Genomic DNA, 25,491 nt, shown 5'->3' on the forward strand with positions numbered 1-25,491 from the left:
AGCGTACGAATCTTTGAAATCATATTCAAACGCTTAGACTGATTGCAAACTTCATTGTTAAGAAACTTTAGGCTGATAAGGTTTCAGATTAACTTGAAGTATTTTTCCAGCCGTAAGAATAATCTAAAAACTTTCCGGCATAGTGTGATTTTGAATCCCAAGTGAAATAGGCGTACAATTCCTGCTTGAGATCTGTGACAGTAATCACCCTCAGCAATAGTGTGACTGACAACCGTGACAATGCCCTTGAATATTAGTGAAAGTGACAAAATTTTGCACCCAATGAGATGGGCCAAACGATTTGATTCCGCTGAAAGTGCTTTTGTATACTCTCGGAAAACGGGAAAGGAAGGTGAGTCCAGTGAAGAGCTGCAGGTTTTCAGTGTTTGTTGATACTATTTACCCCAAGACAAGATATTTTGATGGGGAATCAATTTCATAACATTGCATTCGAATTTTGACCCACGGTACAATGTTTATAATGCTGCAATCACAATGAAGAGAAAGAATAAACGAACCGTCCTATTATCTTTTATTGTAGGTGCTTTCACTTTATCAGTATCTATATGGGGTTGATAAGATAACAGTCCGGTTTTTTTGGCGCAGAACTTGATCGGGTAATCGGTTGTTTATTATCTACAGATATTCTTATCTATGCACTTAATGGTTCACTTATCAGGTGGCTAATCCCACTTTCAGCTTCTCTATAGACGCTTTCACTCTCACGTCTGACCTCTATCTTCGCTGACATTCTGCTAAGTCAGGAAATCTATTCTTAGCTTGGCGGTTTTGTGTGCAATTTGAAAGTGGAACGTTTTAATAGGCTCAATCTAAATGTAAGCAAAAATTTCACTCACTAAAGATTCAAGACTTTTTCCTATCTTTCTTTACTGAACTCTTTAATGGCATCGTAAAGATACATATACAATCAACCATTTGATATATCTTATTTCGAAATTACTGAACGTAGTGACAGAAAAACCTTAATAGATTACTACCGTGGGCTACTGTTTTTACAAACCTTAATCCATTTGTTTTTTTTTTGCCAGACATACAAAACAGCAACTAAATCTAAATCTACTTGATAGTCAAATTAGATTAAGATTGCCCTAATACATATCATCATCATCAATGGCGCAAGAATCGGTATCCGGTCTAGGCTTGCCTTAGTAAGGAAGTTTTGCGTCGAAGCGTGGTATAGTGGATTACATATATTTGCCATAAACCCTTATGTGGAACATAGAGCGTCAACGACAACTACGCCCTGTCAATTCCTGGCAATGTGTTGCGATGTCTGGAGAAGCTTGTTCTCTTCCTCCACTGTTCTACGACGCTTGGTTCTAAAGCAAATCCATTCGCCGACCATCTTGGGATAGTGGGTTGCATTGCATGTGTGACCTAGCCACTGCCACTTCTTCTGATCAACGTAAGATTGCCCTGATGAAAGGTGTATTTTAGACAGTTGTGGTACTATGAAGGAAGCTTTACTTAAGCAGGGAAAACCAACAGAGAAACTTTGGGACAAATTTAAAAAAATATAGCACCAAAGAACAGTAAGTGCCATACAGTCACACTCGCAAAGTAGTCATATTCGTATATACCTTTGAGTACATGGAAAATTACATGGTTCAGATAAGTAAGATAGTGGCAGACCTATCGAGCATTGGCGATGAAATCAAAGATAGTGGCTTGATAATGACTAGTTTGTGTAGTTCACCTGATGATTATGGTAATCTAGTGTCTGGCTGATTTCGCTTTCAATGTTTTTAGGAGCGTGACAATTAAAATAGGATTGCTGACTTAGAAGGCCTGACGAGAGAGGGGTAGAGGAGAGGCTCGGAATTTTCTCGGAACCCTGGAATAAAAAATAAATAGATAATGTGAGGGCCGGCATAATTTTCACCTCAGACGAGAATAATTCTTGCCTCGGACCCGATTTTTTGACAAAATTTTTACCTTGGGCCCGGGTTTCCTCACTACGGCCCTGGTGCTGAGAAAATGAAAATGAACAGCGACTGTTAAATAATTAATTCAAGGTTTGATAATTCTAGTTCCAGCATTGGAAGACGGAATTTTCTCAGAGAGTATTTCTGAAACAACAAGATGAGTAATAAGTTTCAATGGAAATGAGGGCTACATTTATGATAACTACGGCCAATTGTTGATCAAGCGACGCAAATAAGGAAATTGTAGACGACACTTCTGCACCCAAGGCAGAGAAAAGGCACAGACCTGAATGTCAAATCTAAATACTAATTCAAAAATTAAAAGATTGTATTTTTAAGAAAAGTCCATCGGTGAAGAGAATTATCACAGGATATTGTTGAATTTTATTCAAAAATGCTTAATGAGGAAATTGATGATATCGTTGCTAATAAAGAAGGATTTTATGTAGTCTAGCCATAACTTCTGCCACTCAAACAAATCTTTATTTCCCACAAAACAATAGAGAAATTTCTTCGAAATCAATACAGAAACGACAAGTCTCTGGGGCCAAGCGTCGATAGTTTCACGGACAATACCGAGCGACAATTTCTCGCGCAGCCTTTGCTACACTTGTCTTCAGCCACTCAAAATTGCATGTCGACATGCGCAATCTCCTCAAGCTTGTTCCACAGTTGATAGTCCAGTGGATTTAAATTGAGACTACCAGAAATTCATTCATTTGCGGAGATGAAATCGGAGACATGATCTGTCAGCCATTGCTAGATACGCTTGGTGTTGGCGCTGACTCTTGTGGAAAAATCAATTTCGGCCGACAAATAAGGTATCGTCAAGATATTCAGCAACCTCTTTCAACATGGTTTGGTATACGCTGAAATTCGCTTTCACGCCAGCTCTACAGAAGTGAATATCGGCAACCCCATGGTAAGCAACTGGGGTGGTAACCACGGTGGACTCGCGGTATTCATTCTTTTGCTTTGTAACAACTTCGGACGTATATTCTATCATTTGGTTTATTAACCTTTTCATCGATTGTAAAGTTTTTTTTCATCGGTTAAGAAAAGATTCCGGTATTTTTCCACGAACACGTTTGAGGAATGCGGCATACCGAGTTAACCGCATTTCTTTTAATCGAGGAGTCGAAAAATGGCTACCGCATTGCCTGTACGTGTCAAACTGAAGATCTTCGTGTCAAATGCACAGTGGAAGCAGAGTACGCTGCATTTGCATGACTGTACGAGATAAACACAGTCACTGGCTCGTAGACCCGAGTTCGAATTGTTCCTCGGTTAACACGATCTACAAATAGTGCTCCTATCTGAAACCAGGTTGCACTACAGTTACAGGCCCACTTTTTCGAATTTCAAAATTTTCCGCCCAGACATACCTTGCCGGAGGTACCGCAATACTCCCCGCTAACGCCCTTAAATTTGCTTTGAAGTTGCTATTGCGTCAATTGAAACCACGTTCGGTTTTGTATACGTCATTTTCATCTATAGCCCCAACCAAGATCAAACACGTATAGGAAACTCTGACCAATATTCCTACGATACGGCAAAGCTCCCAACCGTACCTTCAATCCTCACTGTTTTACACACAAACAACTAGGCAGACTGGATTGTTCCAACATCCCCTCCTCCCGAACAAACTCACTGGTTTAATCACGTAAACTAACTTTGTCAAGCCCAAAACGACCGCAATGTCAATCAAACAGGGTAAAACAAAAAGTCGACCGGGCTTGGCAAGATCCTGCCGCCACTCCTTAAGATGCTCTGTATCACAGGTTGGAAGGGTAATCAACTCAGCTCGGCTTGCTCGGGATTAATCGCAAGGCAGCCACAATAGCCTGCCTCCTTGTCATCAGGAAAGCTTTTTAGTCCATACGGCAATACAGACTGGTTTTTAAGTGAGGCAATATCCTTCACTTCCATCCGCACCTCTGCAAGCTTAGCTTTCTAGAAGGAGGGAAACCCCAAGTAAAGATTTAGCAGCAGCTGTCCTCTCCATACCCTAATCTACCACCGAAAATAAATACGGCATTAGAAACCTATCCTTAAAACTCTACACTTCTCGCAACCCTACCGTGAACCACCTTATCTACCATGGTGTCGCCATAAATTCAAACCTATCCAAAAACCCTCCCATCAGCAAGGTACTCAACCGTGTAAACGGTGTCTTCAGATCCCTGTACTCTATTCTCCGCTATAACACTTCACTAAAGATCACGATCTCCTGTTATAAGCTTTTGATTCGACCACTAATCACTTCCGATTCCATCTACTGGCCCGACATCTCCTCATCAGAAGGATTTCTTTTGCCACTGTACCGACATATTTAAAAACGAGAATGGTACCGAGTATATATCCAACCAAATCCTCTATAAAACCTACAAAACACCGCGTATTAAAGGGTAGTCCTCTACGAAGGTTACCACTCCCACTCTTCCATTCTCGACTGACATGACAATCAACCGACCGGTAGAGAGGAGAAGTTTTAGGGAAATTGGATGCAATTATTAGTTTTTGCAGGATCGCAACCTTCTTAGTGCCAAATGAAGGAGTGGAATTGATTATAGGTGCGATTTGAAGGATAACATCGGGGTTAGGATTGTTGTAGGGTGTTCGCCTGGAGGTTGTGAAATGTTTTGCGTTCAGAGGGTTGATTTCACGTTTGTCAAAAAATCTTGAAAAGGATATCAGCTGGAAGATTTATAAACCTCCATACAGCTACGTCTAGTTTCCTTATGTCTCTTATGTATTTAACTAGGCTATGGCAGAAGTTGCTATAGAAATGGTATGATAGGACCACACCACCTTCGACCTAAAACCTGTCGATCCTATTTTTCTGCACCAACTTTTTTAGATGCCCACTGAGCCGTGTTTCACCATTCCTTTTAGTCTGTCTCTTCTTTTTCTTCAGCCTTTGTCCCGTTCACAAGCGGGGTCGGCTCGTCGTGATCGGCTTCGCCATTTGGCTCTATCGAATGCTTGATCTGGGTGCAATCTCGAGGCTTTCAAATCCCCATCCAGCGTATCAAGCCACCGTTGCTTAGGTCTGCCTTTTGGTCGTTTACCATCGACTTCGATGTTCAGACCAGTCTTTGCTAGTGAATTCTCGTTTGCACAAATTGCGTGACCATACCATCGAAGACGCCTCTCTCGCAACTTTTCCACGATCGGTGCAACCCCATAACGATCGCGGATATCCTCCTTTTAGTCTGTCTGATGTACACTTAATAGCAATGAGCGTAAAAAATCTCATATACCCCGAAATTGGTGAATTGCTTGATTGTTTTTTTGGTTGATCCTAGAAAAGCTTGAAGTTGGTTATTCCTATTAATAAAAATTATGCCAAAGTATATTTTTATCATTTTTGCTTCAGTGAAAGAGGGTTGTAGATCAGAAGTAAGCTTCGTGAGTGCTTATCCGTGAACAATGCAATTACGTTTGTCGATAAGATCTTTGGTAACCCGGTCGGTGTACCGGTTAAGTATATGAACTTTTAGAAAATCAATCTCTTTCACCAAGCCGTCCGAGGATGTGGGGAGGGTATCATTGGAAGAGACGACCTTGTACTGACATAGGCGTGACTAGACATTTTGGAATGACAAGTTTGATGTTCGTCGATTTTCTCTAGGTCTAATATTACTATTAAAAATGGTAGCGTCTTTCTTTTTTCACCTCAAGAGCGAATTCTATATGCTCATGTAGATTGTTGAAAAAGATCAGAATATTTTCAACATCCTCTTTACTAATAATGTCCACATATCTCCTCCAAAATCTAGACATCGGACTTGTCTAAGCTAACTTTGTTTGCAATTTAGAAATGCCCATTTCGTTATTTAAAGGGGGCGAGGGGTCACTTATCGAAGCTCCTTTCAACTGATTCTAATATTCACTTCTAAAGATTAAGAAGTTTTTTCCATGCTGATTCTAACTAGGCTCATGTGTTGCTTCATCTTACCTATTAATTGTAAACTATTTTGTTGTTGATATATCGAAGCTTAATGACAAAAACCGCCATATTCTCGAAGCCGCCAAACTCCGCCGCCACAGCTCAGTTTCCTGGAGAAGAGTCGCTACACCATATATTATGGCGGCCATCCAGTAAACCATGTGCTTGGAGTAGGTTTGTTAGTCACCCAAAAAATTAAACCTGCTATTATCGGCTTTCAAAACATAGGCGAACGGCTATGCACCCTGCCCTGCTGTTCACGCCCCTACAGAGGAGACTGCAGAGCCGGAGAAGGATACCTTCTACGAGGCAGTTGAGCGGACCCTCGAAGCTTGTCCCAAGTATGATATCAAAACCATACTTAGAGATTTCAACAGTTAAGTAGGGACGGAGCCCGTATTTAGGCGGTACGTCGGTTCCCATAGCTTTCATAGAGATACCAATGATAACGGACTGCGGATTATTCAGTTAGCATCGTACGAAATGGTTGTTGGAAGTACCTGGTTTGCGCAGAAAGCGGTCCACAAATATGCGCGGGCCTCTCCAGACGGAACCACTTTCAACCAAATTGGCCACTTCCTGATTGAACGCCGCCACCTCTCAGCCTTGGTGAATGTCAGAATATATAGAGGGGCCAATATAGACTCAGACTACTATCTCGTTGGCTCCGGGCTCGAATTACGACACCTCCTACAATTCCCTCTGACAATCAGGTGAGAGTGAATACTGAAGCCATCCACAACACAGCCCTCCGCAACACCTATAAGAGGGAAATGGATGCCGCAATAACCGCAGTCAACAAATATTCTGGAGATGAAGCATCAGCAAATGATCTTCACAACCACCTGAAGAACGTTATCATTGATACAGTCACAAACATACTTAGCCCCAGCCGCAAGAAAAGTCGGAACGGCTGGTTTGACGATGAATGTAAGCTAGCAACGGAACGGAGTAATGTTGCATTCTCAAAGAACGCGGGCATGCGCAGAGACTTATCACGAACTCCATCAAGCGGAGAAGCGACTCCACAGACGGAAAAAGGAAGCCTGAGAGAACTAACAAATCTGGGAACTAGAAAAGTATAGAGAGCAACCGCACTAGACTCGGAAGTTTTACCAACAAGAGAGCCTCTTTCAGCTTACAAGAACTGTTTCGCTCGGAACGTCTCACCATACTGTACAAGATTTTGCCGGCCCTTATGTATTCCTTGGAGACTTGGGTTCTTAGTAAAAAAAAAATGCGAACACTTGGCCGCGTTCGAGAGAAGAACCCTCCGAAGAATTGTTGGCCCCATACATGAGGATGGACGATTCCGTATCCTACACAATGACGAAATCTATGAGCGATACCATGTTGTGGATAAAATTCTGTTCAATAGGTTACGGTGAGCGAGTCACTTAATCTGTATGGATGAGGATGATCCAGCCCGGAAAGTCTATAAGGGCAATATCTATGGTAGAAAAAGAAGACGAGGCAGGCCCTGCTTGAGATGGAGCGATGGTCTAGGTCAGGACGCCAGACAGCTTTAGGGATATCGAATTGGTGGACCTCGGCGCAAAACCGGTGTGTTTGGAGTTCCTTATTAAGGCAGACCTAGACGGGATACCGGTTGTTACGCCGTTGATGATGATGATGATTCAATCCAGATCAACAATCCAAAAGGATAAAAACGAACTCCATCGACTAGATGGCCAAATCTAGCATATAAAAGATTTCTTGCGTCCATGGCAATAAATTATGCTTCGCATGGACTCATCTCGTCTTTACGGTTTTACGTGGGTACCTGTCTTGGGGACTTAATTCCACAGCCTTCTGAAGACACGGATTGAATTTGTGACCACATTTTGAGCCCGGCTGTAACAAGTTACAACAGTACCATTTTATACCAAGTGCATGACTCAGTATTCATACTGGTGGATGCAAGACCTACCTAAATCTCTATCGAACTAAGGAGCACGGTTCCCGTGTTGAAACCAACACCACGATGAGGCTCGAAGGTTTCTGTTCTTGAACGTAACCACAACCCCATGAAGCTCCCACTAGAGGGTCAACCGCAACAACCGAGCTGAACTCACATACAACAGGAAACCTCCTGAAGTATGCAAATTCAGAGGCTATCCCGTTTCCCATGGTACCAGTATACCTCTGGTAAGGTTTCGTGACTTATTGTCACTTCAGATGAGTCCCCGTGCAGACTCGGGTCTGATTGCCCTAATTAGGCCGTTGGAGGATTCGCCTGCTGCATCATGACTAGCAAACTAATGTGATACAGCGGCTCCCGGGGGTTATTCCCAGCCACTTAGTTTTTGTTTGGCCGACAGAGTTGCCGCCCCGTCTGAGCACCTGCATCGCATAGACTGGAGGAAATGTTTGAAGACACCTCGGTGAGCGCCTCCAGGATGTAGGGTTGGTAGAAAGGATTGATGGACTTCAGATCGAAAGTTGCCGAGCACGTGATCTTGGCTCACCACACCGTTTCCAAGGAGGATATGAAATTTTGTAAAGCCTAGAAGAGATATAAGGAAATTAAATGCAGCGAAGGTGTGGAGGTTTACAAATCCAATACAGGCTCACTTTCCAAAAAAGGCTATGGTAACGAATATCCTTGACCCTAGAATAAGAACAGGAGATAGGACCAGTAGAGGCAATACTGGTCTTATTTCATGCTGTGAAAGCCCTTCGGCCTATTTAAGGAAAAGATGATAATTTCAAAGGGTACATGTATCAGTGTCTATGAGGGACCACGCGTCATCAATAAACACTATACTCGTTTGGATAACGATTCATTCAATTGTTAAAAGATATCTTTGGAACCTAAGCCGCTTTCTAAACAGCCTAGCGAAAGCAAGACAATGTGATTAGTCCAATTGAAAGAGACTCAACCTCTCGTTTTCGTGCCCTGGACTAAAATCCCAGCTATGTCATGGATGTTCGTGTTTGTCTTTGTGCTCGGCCCGCGGTTGTAAGCTTATTGTATGCGAAGTATTTAATGTGATGCTGAAGAAACCGAAGCACAACCTCCCTGAATATGAAAGGGGAAAAAATAACAATACGATAAGATAATACAGCTCCACAAAAGTGTGAACAGGAGACAAAACAAGATGACAAAAAGAAGCCCGGGAATTTTTACTGAAACCTACTTCTTCTCAAGGTCCTTTGCATCCTGAGAAACTTAACAAATACCATAAAATTTAACACATAATCATAACACATTGGGAATACTGCGGAGTACAAATAATGAATGACGAAGAAAATCGAACATATATACTATCGTGTCCTTAATTCCCCACCATTAAATATTCTTCGCTATTGATTTTCAATTCAGTTCCATTCTTCGCATACTAAGAGAAACCAATGCATATCTAATTAAAACGCCTAACGTACTTTCCAGTGTAACTACTTAAGGTCAGCGGAAATTAATAAATTTTGAGCAAGTTCTAGGTGAGAAGAAAAATCTAAAAGCATCATGATCTCAGTACCAGTTTGGAACCAAAGCGATACAGACGCTAAATTATATCTTTCTGTATAAAATTTGTGACTATAGATACAAACCGACAATGCCATTGAATATTAGTGAAAATGAGAAAGATTTGGATCCAGCTAAATGGACTAAACGGTTTAGTTCAGTTCAAAGTGCTCTAGAATATATACATAAGTTGGGAGAGGAAGGTGAGTCTCGTGAATGGTTCTAGATATTAAGATATGGTTCCATTCACATCTACAATTGAAAATAGAACTTGTCTCATAGTACTCTTCCAATTGAGAGAGTGAATGAATCAATCGAATCTTTCTTTTTGAGATTCCAGCCGCTGTCTCTTTGGTAAAATTCCAATCCAGTCTTTTAACGTTTAAATCTCGTTCCCATAACCATTCCAAGCGCTCACATCTACGGTCTTAAGATACTTTTTTTTGCTTCAACTTTAACTCGCAGTGTTTTTTACGAATTCTTAACCTGTCTATCTGCCTGTCTGTAGACATCTCATAGATACTTTGTTCCGAAACGACTGAGTCTAAAATTTGCAACATAATGCGGAAATTATAGATCAAAATACATTGTCAAGATACTTTGCTTTCCTCACCTCACACAATGTTCGCAGCTGTCATGTTTTTGAGATTAGATTCACGGTGCTATTGCGCTACTTCAACTCCCCCTTACTGTATTACTGCTTGCATTCTGCTTCTATGACAGAGGAAAAGGGGAGCTACTTTTTAAGAGACGCTGTATGCAAAATCTCAGAGCCATTCTTCTTGTTTTCCAGTATATTTAAACGATTGCCACGACTAAGATTCTAGATAAACTGCTAGCAAACATATCACATGAAGGTGTCCAAGCCACAACCTGATTTTCGACAGATTATGTGGTTTGTTATCAAGATTATATGACTTCTAACAATACTAACCAAGACTATACCAAATACAAGCCTTCAACAAATCGATAGGGAAGTCACTGTCTATTATGTTTCCAGTCCAGCTAAGGCCGACTTAGTTGGCGAAGACATCAGTATCCTGTTCCTCAATGCGTACACATAAGGGCGTGAAAATCACAGCCCAGCCACACACCATTGTTGCCGAATTGTTTGAAAAATGCATTCCGGGTATTAGCCTTTAGAATACATTGCTCTTAAAAGCCTCTTTCCTTCGATCGCATCCCCCAACCCCGAGCTCCGAGCAGTAATGCGAAATATTCGTCTGCTTAGTCTGCCTGGTATTTCCTTGGTTTTGGCATTGGCCTTTGTCTTCTTCTATGCGCTGTGAGTTGGGGCTTAAAAATACAGTCAAAGTCTCCTGCTTGTCGTAGGAGCCGACCAAAAGAGATAGAAATGTGCGCAGTTCAGAGGAGGCTTCCTAAAAGTGACATTGTGATTGCAATGGGTGATCTGAATGCCAAGGTGGGATCTGAGAGGACCTTGTTCGGACATGTGATGGAGAAACACGGTCTTGGCAACCGCAATGATAATGGTGGAATGTTCGTAGATTTCTGCACCTTCTACCCTCTCGTCATTGGTGGCACATTTTTCAGGCACAGAGTCTGCATTTAGGGGTCAACTGGCCTACGCCGTACAAGCAATTAAGTGGACTACAATCAGAAGTAGATTTAGGAGTTGTCTTCTGAATGCGTGTAACAAGGGAGGCGCTGCTATTGGCTTTGAGGGGGGTCACCATCTGACAGTCGCTTAGATTCGCTTGCCTGTTACATCCCCCATTTCTCACAGGGTTAGGGAGCTGGAGTTCAATATCCGGTTGTCGATATCCGGATGAGACGGCAGATATGTTCAGTAAACCGCCTGAGAATATCGATGAGAATTGGACCGTCATCAAAAATGCTTTTTTCTCGTGTGCTACAGACGATTCCTCCAAACAGAAGAGAATAAATGCACTCAAAAGGAGTAAAGCCACTGGGTTTGACGATCTGCCCCCAGAGTTATTTATTGCTGCATCTGCAGCCACTACAGATCTACTGGTCCCACTCGTACCGAAATCTTAGGAATCCGAGATTTTCGCCAGAGAATGGAAGAAGGGGGATGACCGTTTAGATTCCAAAGAAGGGGACGCGTTTAGAGTGCAACAATTGGAGGGGTATCTGTATACTCCCTGCCATCGCAAAGATTATGGCTAAAATAATCTTGGAACAAATCGAGGAACATCTCGAAAGCTTGATCGACAGAGAGCAGGCTGGTTTCCGCTTCAAATGCACCTGCATTGTCCGCATGTCCATACGGATCATTTTGGAACAGTGTCCGGAGTTTAGATTTTGGTTGCACCTGAGATTTCGAGAAAGCATTCGATGGGCAATGGGTGGGCATTTCAAAGAAACCAACCGCTATTATCAAAGCGACATATGGTGGCACACAATGTTACGTGCTGCACTGAGGCAAAATCTCGGCGAATTTTGAGGTCCAAAGCGAAGTCGGCCAGGGTCACATCCTGTCACCGATATTATTTCTTTTTGTTATTGGTGACTTTCTTCATGGTACCTTGCCCGGAGGACGTAGAGGAATTCAACGGGCTATGACATTTTTCCTCAAATGCCTCAACTACGCTGAGGACATCTGTTTTCTCTCTCACCGGGCCATGGACCTTTGCTGAATGGCTCTGGATTTGGAAAGAAAGGCAAGTAGAGTTAGACTGAAGACAAACACCAACAAAGCCAGGGTTCTCAGTCTGACGGGTCATCGCACTCTACCTATCTTCATTAATGGGCAAAGTAGCGAAGGCGTCGATCCATTTGTATATATTAGAAGCTTGAATTCTGCCGACGGACGGTGGCACCGAACAGGATGTTACCCGACGCATGAGAAGCGCTAGATCCGCTTCCACTGCCTGGTCTAAAATCTGGAAATGAAATTATCTCAACACCAAGGTCAAGTTGAGATCGTTCTGTGCTAGTGTTCATTCTGAGTATAGCACATGAAAATTGAACTACATTGTTACCCAGAAACTCCAAGCTTTCGTCAATACCTGTCTAGGTCGTATCATTGAAGTATGCTGGCCTGACATTATCTCAAACGAACATCTTAGTCTGCGCACAGGTCTGGCACTCGTTTGCACTGTGATCGGAAGACGGAAGTGGCAGCAGATAGGTCACACATTAAGGAAATTCTACAATTACGCCATGGAATGGAGTCCATTCTCCCAAGATGGCCAACGAGTGGGTCCTCTTAAGGACACCTGATGAACAAAAGTAGAGGAGAAGTACGAGCGTCTCAGGAAGTCGTGAGAGCAGCTGAAGCGCATTTCAGTTAACCACGAACGACGTCGCGTAGGTGTAATTGACACGCTATACCCCAGCAAGGGGTGAATGATAACCATAATAATTTGTCTTTTCGGGTTCCCCTCGAATGATTTTTTATGTGTTTAGGTAGGTGTTTTTTAGGTATTTGAGTACTATGAATACGTTGGACGTATTCGGACCATTGTAGCTTTTGTAATTTAATGATCCTCGAATCTTGTGGCTCTGAAAATATTTCAAAGAACTCATGGTTGTACTTGTTACACTTGGTAATTCTTCCCAGAACTTTTCCTTCAAATGCATTCAGCATTTTTTCAGATGCTTGCATAAAGGCCCGCGCTTCGTACCTCAAGGCTTAACACAATTTGTAATGTGTGTGTGCTTGGTGCTTTTTTGGCCTTCAAAATCACCAGGACCGAATAGAGCACTTTATTTGCGAGCTGCTTTCATCCCTTAACCTTTAACGATCCACTAAAATTTGCATCAGTTGTGCATCTACGTTAACAAAACTCTCAATATTTTTCATTGAGTCATAGGTCAATTTCGTTTCCTGTGGTGTCGACATTAATAAACATTTCTTTCGCAGACGTCAAGAGTCGCGACATGATGTAAATGTCGTCTGCCTAAGCCACTATTTGGACTTGTGGAACAGCATTCCTTCGTATACCCTGATCTTACGTTCGAATATTGATATCAAGACCTTCTAGCACTTACAAGATAGTGATCGCGTGATTCCCTTTGATCACTCGTACGCAGCCGCTCTTGATTTCATATGATGCGGACCAGCTTGTATATGCCATTTCTGATCCATTGGCTAGTTTGTTGCATAGATTCTGCTGAAATCAACAATTAGCAATTTGTTTTCCTGGCGCTTGATGGCTGATCCTGCATCTTCCAGAGTCGAAGGATCGTCCCATAGTCTCGTTTTTGCAACCCATCTGTGGAAAATTGAGCAGCTATTTAAAAGATGACGCCCACCGTTTTTGTGTTGCCCTTTCGTTAACGATAGTCGTCCCATTTTTCCTTTCACAGGATGTCGTTTTCTAAACGCATCTCAGGTTTCTCGTTACTTTGTAGGCTTGTCTAATGTTGCTATTTATATATATGGTTGCCCTTCACTCCTCGGTGGAGTGTTTCGCGTCAACCACACCTACGCGCCATCGCTCGCTGAAATGCCTTTCAGCTCGTTAAAGGACTTCCCGGGATGCTCGCACTCATCCTCTACTGTTCTGCGCCAAGTGCCCTTGAGGCGACTCACTCGTCGGCCATCTTGGGAGAGTAGATTCCATTGACTGACATAGCTCCTCTTGTCGCCCCTCTTTAATGTGTGACCTATCCACTGCCACTTCCGAGTTGCAATTTACCTTTTAAGTTGTCATGAATTTTCCTCTGTACTTTGACAAAAGATCGCCACTTTGCCGTTTGTTCTTTTTTGTCCTTGTGATTCGTACAATGTCTATACCCCTCAATTTTCTTCTCATTCGCATTCCTCGTCCAACCAATTATTTCTTCTACGCCAGGATTCATACCAAATCAATTTTTCCATTGTAATTTTTAGTAAGTTCTTCAGTCCTGCCCCTATTCGTGATCTTTTGCAGGATCGGAGTTAGTCGCTTTTGAAGCGCGATTCTAGGCTATTGTCTCGTTTTGCAGACTTTGCGGAGTGTTTCGAGGGCGCAGAGCTCGTTGGCCATTCTGGGAAATTTCCACCCTTTCTTACTATACAACCTACAGCATCAGCCTTATGTTTGTGTTGAGATGTTGAAATTCTGAGTGAAACAGCAAAGGCGAATCTAGCGCTGTCAATGTGTCGAGTAACATTCGAATTTCTTGCCAACATCGACAAAAGCAATGCTATCCGGATACCAGAAGGTCAGCCAGACTAAGGACCTTCGAATTGTTGATATCTATCCTCAATTTGGCTTTCCTTGCCTCCTTTTTAATCTATGAGAAAGCAGGTAGATGTCATCAGCGTAGTCGATTTGTTTGAAAAATGGTTCATCGAAACCCTCCACGTCTTCCAGTTAACTCAGCATTAATAGCGTCATTGATAACAAAGACAAATAGTATCACTGACAGGATACGCTCGGACTCTGCTTTAGATTTCAAAACTCTCCGAGATTTTACCGCGATACACCACGTGACATTTTGTGCTATCAAACTTCTTCGAGCACACAACTACATACCCTGGCGAAACTGATGAAAACCTGCTAAAAATCGATGAAAAACAGGTTGAGCGGGTATTTAAACTCTGAGCATTGTCTCAAAATGATGTGAATGCCGTTAATGTGGTCGGTATAGGAGCGGTCAATACGAAAACCAGCCCACTCCTTTCGGTAAGGCATTCATATATGTATCTCAAGATTATTTCAACTCTTATCTTTACGACAGTAGGGAGCATCCAAATATCTCACCAGTTTTCACGATACAACAAGTGCATTTCTTCTGGTTTTTATCGATCATCCCCTGCTGATACGGTGGCACGCGAGACTATAAGGAATCTTTATCCAGTTTGAGTGGACTGGCCGCGAAGATGATCTCGTTTTTATTTAGAAAAGTGATCCGTACTCGCAGGCTACGGTGACATAAGATTAAACTTTCCCGGACGCTTTACTATAGAGAATCGTAATATTTCGTCCCTCTACCCTTTCAGCTGTTCATTATCACACATAAGAATCCTTCCGATTACGTCCTTCGCCGGAGCATCGGAAGGCCAACCACCACCTACATCTTGGGTCCCCTACTGCTGAACCATAGTCGAATGGCGGGAGTGCTGGTGTTGAATTTGGGAGACCAAAGTTTTACATTTTTGCAAATAGATGCGGACATGATTCAAGTTCTGCTTGGTAACCACCAAAGGATGCGCCCTCTTCGAGGCCGACGTCTGCGACCTTTTCCTTACATACATCCAAATAAAAATTCACAAATCTACTGATGACCACAATTAATTGGCTGCTCACTGACGTTCAGTGGAATTGCAGAAATGTAGAAATCGTTCACTGTTATTGACACTGTAACTAAGTCCACAACGTGGTGGTTAAATAAAACCTTTTCAGAATCCACCCTGGCATCCAGATTTTTATAGAAAGCATCCTTTTGTATTAGACGAGAATTTTCCATTGGTATGATGCCTCTCAATCTGGACCGGAATCTGGTAGTCAAAATTCTGCTTGAAACCGGTTGCCAGCTCATGAGATTGACACCGGATTCGTACGTGCTACCACTAGACTAGAATATAGAGCACAGTAGCTTAGGGGGGAGGGGCTCTCTAGACTTCCAATATCTTACATAATTATAACTTAATGGAAGCAAACAACATATGTACAATTTCAAACAAATGATGATGGCACATGATAAATTACTAAAGAGTGCATTGAGTTAAAGATAAGGACAAAGCAAATTATACAAAATTTCCATGTTGTCTTTTCACTGTGATAACGCGGTCTATTCCGGGCAACCGATTCTCGTTTTATGTCTCCATAGAAAGTAAGAACCTGCCAAATTGTTGTTAAGCGGCTGGAAGCTGATAGAATTTCAGATTAATTTTAGGTAGTTTTCCGGTAAGACAATCTAAAAGTATTCGGGTCTCATTTTAAATTTGAAATCAAAGCAGAACAGACGCGGTATTTCTGCATACGAGTCAGATCTCCAAAAGTAATCATCCACAGTAATAGTGACCATGCCTTTGCAAATTAGTGACAGTGACAAACTCTTAAACCCGAAGAGGTGGACTAATCGGTTTAGTTCCGTTCAAAGTGCTTTTGATTATGCACATAAGAAGGGAAAGGAAGGTGAGTCAAGCAAGGAGCTGTATATCGTCCGAGTTTGTTAATATTATTGATTGGCAATCAATTTATTTATTTCATGTGAATCCATTTTGAAGACCATTTGAGTTTAGTGCATCTTATTGATTTCTAAATTAAGCTTTGAAAACACCAACCCAATTTTTAGCACTTAAAACCTAATCAATTACTAAATAGCAGTTCTTATAATTTCCATTATATCGTCTGCAAATTTCTCAACCCATCCCCCGGTTATTTATCATGTTAGTTTAACTTAAACTTTTCACACAAAACCATTTAACCCCAAAATTGTCCGCAACCTTAAATACTATATAGTGATTAAACTATTATGTGCATGGCCATCGACCATTTTATAATTTAGCATTGAAGTGCTATGTATGTAAATTCATGCTTGCGTACAATTAGATGCATTGCACCTAAGGGGGCCGAAAAAAGTAATATGAAAATATGTATGGCATGCTGAAAAATAAACAGTACAAATGGGTCGACCGTTGATTCGAAAAGATGCGAATCGAAATCAAGATAATTATTTCGAGAAGTTTTGTACATTTCTTGTGAGGGACTGAAGTATGCAGAAGGACCCCAACGTTTCCGAGCTTAGCTAGCAGAAAGACGCACAAGTGCATATTGACAGGACATTTCAGAGGAGGCGCACTGTAGTGCTTTTTGACCTGCATGGTCAACTATCGCTACTTCCTGTCCTTTATAGAAAGCATCCTCCCATTTGCAGTTCTCCGCCGTCACTAGTTCACGATGTGCGGTCAGCATAAATCTGATTCCGCAAGTAGTAGTAGTATCAAAGTAGTTGCGTTCATGTCACTAATTTTCCTTCCTACCACTTCTTCCGTTGGATATTTAAACGAAGCATCATATGGTGACTGTCTCTGAGCATCTTTGAACCCTTTGCGTCTAGTTCGAACAATAAGCTGAAACCCTTCACCCTTCGGGTTGCTGCCTGCTGCTCTGTTCAGTGCTCATTAGGGTAAGTTTAGGTCAGCTGACTGAAATAATCAGTAAGATTGCCTGCTGGAGCTACTTCAAGATAGCCTCAGCGGTACCCTCTAAAATGGAGGAACACTTCGCGCTCCAACACTTTTTTACCACAAGCACTCCCGCAGGATCGTAAACAGACTCTTCTCTGACATTTTGTCACCCTTATAGGAAACTACTCTAACAACAATCGGAAACAAGACAGCAGTGCCCGCTTACGCCCTCTTCTTTAACGACATCGTGTTAGTATTCTAGCTTCGCTGAAATCTCCCTCGCTAAATTGATAATTTCCCAATTCACTGGTTCTAGCCCTATGAAATCTTTGACATTAGGTCTTAGTGCGGAGCACATCAAAAAATTGCCCACTACTATGTTAGACTTACGCTTTTTGAGCGCCTTATCGCTGCTGCGTCTACTGTGGATCTCATCAGGATTACCAACTTGTCTCCACCTTTCTCCGAAATATTCGCTTTCTCGCGTGCAGCTTCTTTGGGTGTTGTCACACTTGGTGATGCAACAACGCCCGATTCACATCGATCCGTTTTCACATACCGGTGTTAGACCTTGAAAAGACCAGTAACATGCCTGACGATAACTATATCGTCATTGCGAGCGCTCTTAATGGTCATGTGCGTAAAAAGGCAGACGGCAACAGGTGCCATGGGGAGGAGAGTTTGGGGCACGCAATGAGGGTGGCGAGCATACTTTCAATTTTGCGGACACTCACGACTTTGTACTTGTCAATGCATGGTTTCTCAAACGATTGTTTCATCTTCCAATGAAACAGTCCCTATCACTGTTAGTGGCAGTAAACTGCCTGAATGAAATGAAGTTCTTTGTGGCGTATAAACGAACGTCTTAAATCCAAAATTTACCACAATGTCGTTGGCTTTGTGGACCTCAATGTTTCTGAGTGTTGACCAACTATAAAATACAATAAACGGCGCCTGGCGATAATGAAGGCGAAATGTTGTGCACATCCTAAATAAGGATACACGCGATCGATATTGCGTTACACCGATCGTGAAAAATTGCAAAACGAGCGTCTTCGGTGGTATGGTCATGGAATTCACGCTAACGAGAACTCACTTGTCAAGATTAACTTGTACATCGATTTCGATGAGAAACGACTAAAAGGCCGGCCGGAACAACGATGGCTTGATGCGCTGAATGATGATTTGACGATTTTTCGACTTCAGATCAAGCCGAGCAAAATTGTGCAACCGATAGACGAACCGACCTGGCTTCTGAGCGGCGCAAACTGAAGAAAAATAAGAAAGTATTAAACAATTTCACCTCCTTCTTTTTCTTCCGCTAATAGTAAAATTAGAAGGGACGGAGAACATTCTGGCGGGAATAACTTAAACTGTAGCCCCCCGTCTCAGTAGCTGCCGAGTCTTCCTATTACGCTTCTTAGACGATTTAGGTAATAGTGCAGCAGGCAGACCAGTCGCAGTCGGCTTCCCAGTTTCTTTCATGATGATGGTTGCTGTACTCTACTTTCTGGCAGGTTGAACCATAGGCACTGAATGCAGGCTTTCCATCGAAGTGGATTTGTCCGTGGCGAAACGTCAATTTGGTGAGGGCTCCAAAATGCGCGCCATGATCTGTGTACCCATAGTCGAAAAGTGTGCCTCCCTTCTATCATTTGAAGTGGCAATATCCCTAAATTCCATTTTCATTTTTTGAATAATTAACGAACTATTACAGGCTACTCCAGCACGAGTGGTATTCGAAAAGGCCCTTAATCTCTAGAGAAACTTAAAAATTTACGGATATGAGATCATCCCCATGGAAATTGAGAAGAAACTATTCTCATGCCTGATGGGAGGGTTTTTTTTATAAAAATACGATCTTGAAGTTTTTCATATTTCCCCTTTGCAGAAACTGAAAAAAATGCGAAATACTTGAAAAAGGCTAACGTCAGATATGGTCCTCGGGAGAAACAACTACTGGACATTTATTATAAAGGCGAAGAACAAGGTAATAATAAGTTTATAAAAATCAATTCCATCACGATTGTTTCCAATTTCCTTTTATTTCGTAGGTGCGCCCGTGATCGTGTATATCCACGGTGGTTATTGGCAAGAATTCAGCAAAGATTTGTCAGCCTTTTGGGTAACTCCGTACCTTGAAAATGGATATCGTGTTATTTTGATGGGATATGATTTATGTCCTGCCGTGACCCTGAGTGAACTAGTTGATGAGATTAAAGGTGGCTTGAAGTATTGTCTTCAATACGCAGCAGAAACAAATGCTAAGTAAGTATACATGGCTGAGTAGAAGTCATCCTTCGAAACTCAACCCCAGTTAGAGCGCTGGTTTCTTTCAAATTCCTGAATAATATAGAGCGTTTTTAGAGGTGTAGAACTTTAAGTTGAAATAAAACAGAGCTTTTAATATCGATAAAACCGCCCTTATGTGACAGATGACAGGTGACATTAATGTTTGAATATGATTTCGGGTATGTGACCTCCGCAACTGCCGCGTAATCTGGGAGTTGAATTTTCACACACTATTCCCACTAAATGAGGTTGTATTCCGGGAGCACCGGTCGAATGTTGCCTTCCAAATGTTCATTTGTTTCTGGTCCATTGGCACAAACACGCCCCTTTATATTGCGAAGTCAAATCACAAGAACGAGATAGCCAGTTAACAGGTCCATTTCATAAAATTAATCAATCGTCAAATGTTTCAGGCCAGCAACGTTGATGCCTTTTAACTGTGGTACGAAAAAGTTAGTAAACATGTCCCTGTAGTGCTCACCGTAAACTACAACGTTCAGATTATCAACATCTTTGAAAATATATGGACCAATGCTTTCACCGGCCCACCTCATACACCCCAAAACGTGGCTTTTTCTAGATGTGTCCACAATATCTTCCGGATTATCATCAAGTCTGATTATTGACACGATTGAAGAAAAGAACTGACACACTGGGATTATCACCAACACTACGCTGTACACCACTAGGAAGGCTGTCAAAAATCGGTGGCACAACTGTCACAAAGCTTTGCAAGTCCCAGAGTCTCTTAAAGCAAAGCCGCGCAACCCACCCACCAACGCTTGCCGCCAATTGCTTGAAGCGTTTGCTTCAGCACCCACCAGCGAGAAGCGTCAATTCGCTGCCATCAAACTAATTCTTAACCTGTGGAGTTAAACATTGTAACTTTGAACTCCATGTCCCTGACCTGACACGCTCAACGTGCCACTGCCCAAGTGTTGATTGACGCTCTGAAAGCAGACATCTACTGCGTTTGGAAAACCCATGTTAAGAGCAGGAACAATGTTCAATTTACCGGATATATTATCCGGAATGACAGTACCGCTGACGCTGCCCTTTTAGACAGCAAAGGCTATCATTTTGAGGAAATTGTCAATGAAAACCTGCTCGCCTCCTTCCCTGCAGCAGCAGATACAGATGCAGCTCCTACACTGAGCAATTGGAGCAAGACCTGAAAGTCTTGGTCAATCTCAAGCTAAAATCTAAGCACCTTATTTTCGGTGCAAACTTCACCTCGAGGCAATAGGGAAGCCCTACCCAAATGGTTCCACGATCTTTTCACACCTCCCGACCTTGAGATGGGCTTAGCCAACCCTTTCTTCGTTACTTCCTGCTGTCTGAGAAAACAAGAAAAAGCTGGCATGTTCGACCACTATCCAATGGAACTCAAACTGTTCTCCACCTCCGCACTGCAAAAGCAGACGACAAACTGGGATAATAATAATAATAATCGTTGGCGCAACAATCCATGTTGGATCAGGGCCTTGAAGTGTGTTAGAGCACTTCATTCAAGACTGTAACGGTACACTAGGAGGAAATGTAGTCAGCATTGCGCTCGCCCGAGATTATTACCCTAATTTGACTCAGGTACTCATTGACAGCTGAGCCGACTGGTATCCGACGTCAAATCACGATACAAATTCCACTGCCACCAGTGAGATTTGAACCGCGACCTTCCGTACGATAGCCTTGCGCTCTAACCACTCAGCTATCTGGACGCCACTGGGATAAATTCAAGTCAAATTTGGCACCAAGGATGAACTTGACAGAAATCACAACGATCCGCCATTCGTCGGATAAAAAAAGCAATGAATAAATCGTTTTGATGACAGACGCCATTAATACGGCCACACGCAGAAGCTTATTAAAGTTGATGGGTTCCAGTACCACTCACTTCGCGGGTCAAGTATGTTCCAAGACATAAATAGGTTCACCGGGAAGCACAACTTCGTTCTGACTAAGAACAAAGAACCTATCTGCAGTGACGCTGGAAAAGCAACAGTCAAATAATCCATCTCGAAAATTTGCTATAAGTTCACCATTTTTTCCTCAATGAATTGATCAATTAAACCTACGAGTTCGTGCAATTGTCTAAGTTTATCACAACTCATCTCCCTGGCAAAAAACCTAAAAGGTGAATAGTCAGCCGGGCCTGACGAAATTCCAATTTCGTCATAAGAAACATCCCCGTGGTCTCAGTTAAATCTACAACAACTCCATAAATAAGGGTTGCTTCCTATCGACCTGGGAAATAGCTAGAATTATTGTCATTTGTAGAAAGGGTGTCTCTAGCGAACTAGAGAATTATAGGCCCATTTTCTTACTATCTAACTTGGAGCATGGACAATCGAGTTGGTCCAGCATTGCGGATTCGTTAACATAATTCCTAACCATCAATCTGAGCTACCTCCAGGATACCGTGAGTACTAAACGTCAATAGCAAACCAACGGCAACATGTGATCTTGACCGAGAAAAGGATGGTAGGAGGCAGGGTGTTGGTAGGGTAAGTGATTGCGTCTACGCACAGAGTGTTGGACTGCCGCAACGATATGCCGTCGGAATACCAACTAAACACCACCCCGACCTTCATCAGGGAGTTAACATGAAACCGTTTGTCACATTACTTTGGACTAGCCCCCGAGCTCTCCTGCACTATGGAGCTTTCAAATCAGTGAATTCCCTTCATCAACGAGAGGGGAAAGGAAGAAGGGAAATATTAGTTCAAGGAACCCCCTGCCTGGCCCCTCCACCAGTCAAGCTATCCTGTCAGCGCTCCACACCGCCTTTCAACAATATTGTCTGGAGAGAGCTACCCCGTGTTTAAATATAGTTGTTGACAGACCCCATCCCACCTTCCGCAAAAACAATGTAATGGGCGTTGTACACAACCCCATTGCAAAACACACAATCAGGAGATCGTGCCTTCGCAATCTTGTGCAAGTAAAACTGAAAACCTTCATGCCCATTTAGGCCACTCACCTGAGTTGCGAATGAGCCACGCGGTCCATCTGCTTCTAGTCTCATTTTGACAAATGAGTTGCCACTCATCTAGTGTACGTTCCTGTTCTTCACGAGCAACCACATCCATTTGCTCTTCTCCCTTCCGCTTGTATATAGCTTTACGCTACTTCGCAAGAACGAATCACTCCCGCTATCACCATCACGGCCGATTCAGAGATAGTGCAGTACGCTGCCACCACCGGCAGAGTTCCGAATTTCTGTATTTACGCAAGGCACTTACGATATACTTCCTTGCCAAGAGCGTCAGCCATACCTCTGCGCCATAAAGCAGAACAGACTCCGTTGAACTCGTCAGGAGACGTTGCCTGCTAGAAGGCATGTCGACTCCAAGCAGACTATCATAGGAAGCGTTCCAGATGTCTGGGCCTAGAATGGGTCCCTATCCCTATCCCTACCCCCGACGTGACTTCCTCTGACTCTTTAACGTCTCATAGAACAGGCACCGGTTCCTCAGATAATACCTCAATATCCATAAGACATAGCTCGGCACGTGGAAAGTATTGTCTAAGGTGCCTAGAATGTCTTTCCATTTTACGGAATTAAAGACATTTCTAACATCAAACGTCGGAAGAAGCACCACCATTCGAGCTTGGCGACTGTGAGCCTCCGCTCGATGAACGGCATCCATGACGTGCATGACGAAGCCGAGATAAGTCTCTGGCAACACGTTTCGCTTCGTGTCCCGATAGCCGAGTGGTTAGAGCACAGGGGTGTCGTACGGAAAATCGCGGTTCACTAGTGGCAGTGGGATTTGTATCGAGATTTGACGTCAGATATCAGTCGACTCAGTTGTGATTGAGTACCTGAGTCAAATCAGGGTAATAATCTCGGGTGAGCGCAATGCACGGCCATGAGAGAATTCGGTATCCCGACAAAATTGATAACACTGACTAGGCTGATCCTGACCAATGTGCGAGACCAGCTAAAAGCAGCAGGATTACTCTCAAGACCATTCGACATCAACAACGATCTACAACAAGGGGATGCCCTATCATTCGTCCTCTTTAACCTGGCCCTCGAGAAAGTTATCCACGATACTGAAGTAAATGCGAAGGATATGATACTCTTTAAGCCCACCCAAATACTGGCCTATGCTGACGATATCGACATCATGGGAAGAACCACCGGAGACGTGCAAACTGCCTTCATCTCATCATTCTCCGAAGAATTTTTGGACCCCTACATGAGGATGAACGATTCCGTAGCCTACATAATCCGTATCGCCACTTAATCCGTATGGATGAGGATGATCCAGCCCGAAAAGTCTATAAAGGCAATATCTATGGTATAAAAAGAAGACGAGGCAAACCCTGCCTGAGATAGAGCCATGGCGTACGTCAGGACGCCAGACAACTTTTAGGGATATCGAATTGGTGGACCTCGGCGCAAAACCGAGATGTCTGCAGTTCCTTATTAAGGCAGGCCTGGACCGGATACCGGTCGTTGCGCCGTTCATGATGATGATGAGCGCAATGCTGACAACATTGCCTCCTACAGAGTACTGTAATCCCGTAGTGTACCGTTACGGTCTTGAATGAAGTTCTCTAACACACTTCAAGGCTCTGATCCAATATGGGTTCTTGCGCCAACGATTATTATTGTTAACACGTTTCGCTTCGGCAAGTCTATTTCTGATAAGCTTTTCAAGGCAGCGTCAAGCATACAAAGTGGTTGGTATGAAGACGGCCGCTCAGCGATGCCTTTCCCTTTGCTGATCAGCGTAAGCCTCGCCACCTTCCACCAAGAAGGGAAAAAGCCCCCCTTCAGACAAACGCTGGGATACCATCGGGTCCTGACGCCCTCCTGTTTTTCGTAGAGAGGAGTGCCTCTTCCAACTCTTTTATAGAGAAAAGTGGACAGTCCTCGGCACTGTCCGCACTGCTGTCATCACCCCGTATGGGATGCGGATGGGAATAGTGACCGTACAATGCGGTCCATTTGATCGGCCTTAAGTGAAAAGGGTTTCCGCAGAGCCCCGATTTTTCGGGTTACCAGTTTTTAGCCGAGCCTCCACAGATCCCCATTCATCGTCGACAGAGGTCTTGCCAGCAGCGAGCTTTGCTCTTATTTGTTGCGCTGCGTGACGCCAATTTAAAGTTCTCCGCCTCTAAAAAAACATCCTTTATTTCCTAAGAATTAATGGTAGTTATCAGACTCTCTTCTATTCCAGGGCAGTTTCTATTATCGGACATTCCGCCGGAGCCCATTTGGCCATTGCTGCATTGGATAAGGAAACAGTGGGACTACCAACCATCAACCTGGTGAAGTCCTTATATCTTGTAGCTGGCATTTATGACTTGAGAGTCCTTATCAATTCTTCTGTTAACACCAATAATGATTTGACATTAGACGAATCGAATGTTCAACAACTTTCTCCGATGTTGATCGATTATAGCCATCTTAAGGGATTGAAATTGAAAATTAACGTGGTCGCAGCAGAATTCGATAGTCCTTTATTCGTCGAGCAAAGTCAAGGAATGAACAAACAATTGGAAAAGTTCCAGATTGACTCCAAGTACAAACTTATCTCGGGCGTGGATCACTTTGAAGTTATGGAAAGTTTCGGAAAAAATAATTTCGAATTGACAAATTTGCTTTTGCAAGAATTGCGCTGAAGTAGCTCTTGATGCTTTCTTGGGCACGTTAATTGGTTACTATCTACATTACTGTTGCCGCTGAAAATATGATAATAAACGTCCAGATATAAACTTGGAATTTTCATTTTTAATTTTCCTAGGAGGAGGGCGCCTATGAGGCCAAAGC

At 42.9% G+C, this 25,491-nt stretch overlaps 1 protein-coding gene across 3 annotated transcripts; it reads left to right on the forward strand.

The window, feature by feature from the left end:
• The first annotated feature begins 128 nt into the window (after window positions 1-128).
• LOC119650944 (kynurenine formamidase-like) lies at window positions 129-25,436 on the forward strand. Of its 3 annotated transcripts, none has more exons than XM_038054174.1 (4): window positions 129-352; window positions 19,306-19,404; window positions 19,469-19,682; window positions 24,899-25,436. In XM_038054174.1, exons 1-4 carry the CDS (start codon window positions 241-243, stop codon window positions 25,341-25,343), a joined length of 870 nt encoding a protein of 289 aa, XP_037910102.1. In that variant the 5' UTR covers window positions 129-240; the 3' UTR covers window positions 25,344-25,436. The 3 variants fall into 3 exon arrangements, with proteins under 3 accessions (XP_037910102.1, XP_037910104.1, XP_037910103.1); XM_038054176.1 differs by lacking the exon at window positions 129-352 and adding an exon at window positions 9,379-9,567; XM_038054175.1 differs by lacking the exon at window positions 129-352 and adding an exon at window positions 16,208-16,419.
• The last annotated feature ends 55 nt before the right edge of the window (window positions 25,437-25,491 follow it).

This window comes from Hermetia illucens, chromosome 3, assembly GCF_905115235.1.
Source record: "Hermetia illucens chromosome 3, iHerIll2.2.curated.20191125, whole genome shotgun sequence".
Taxonomy (NCBI): Eukaryota; Metazoa; Arthropoda; class Insecta; order Diptera; family Stratiomyidae; genus Hermetia; species Hermetia illucens.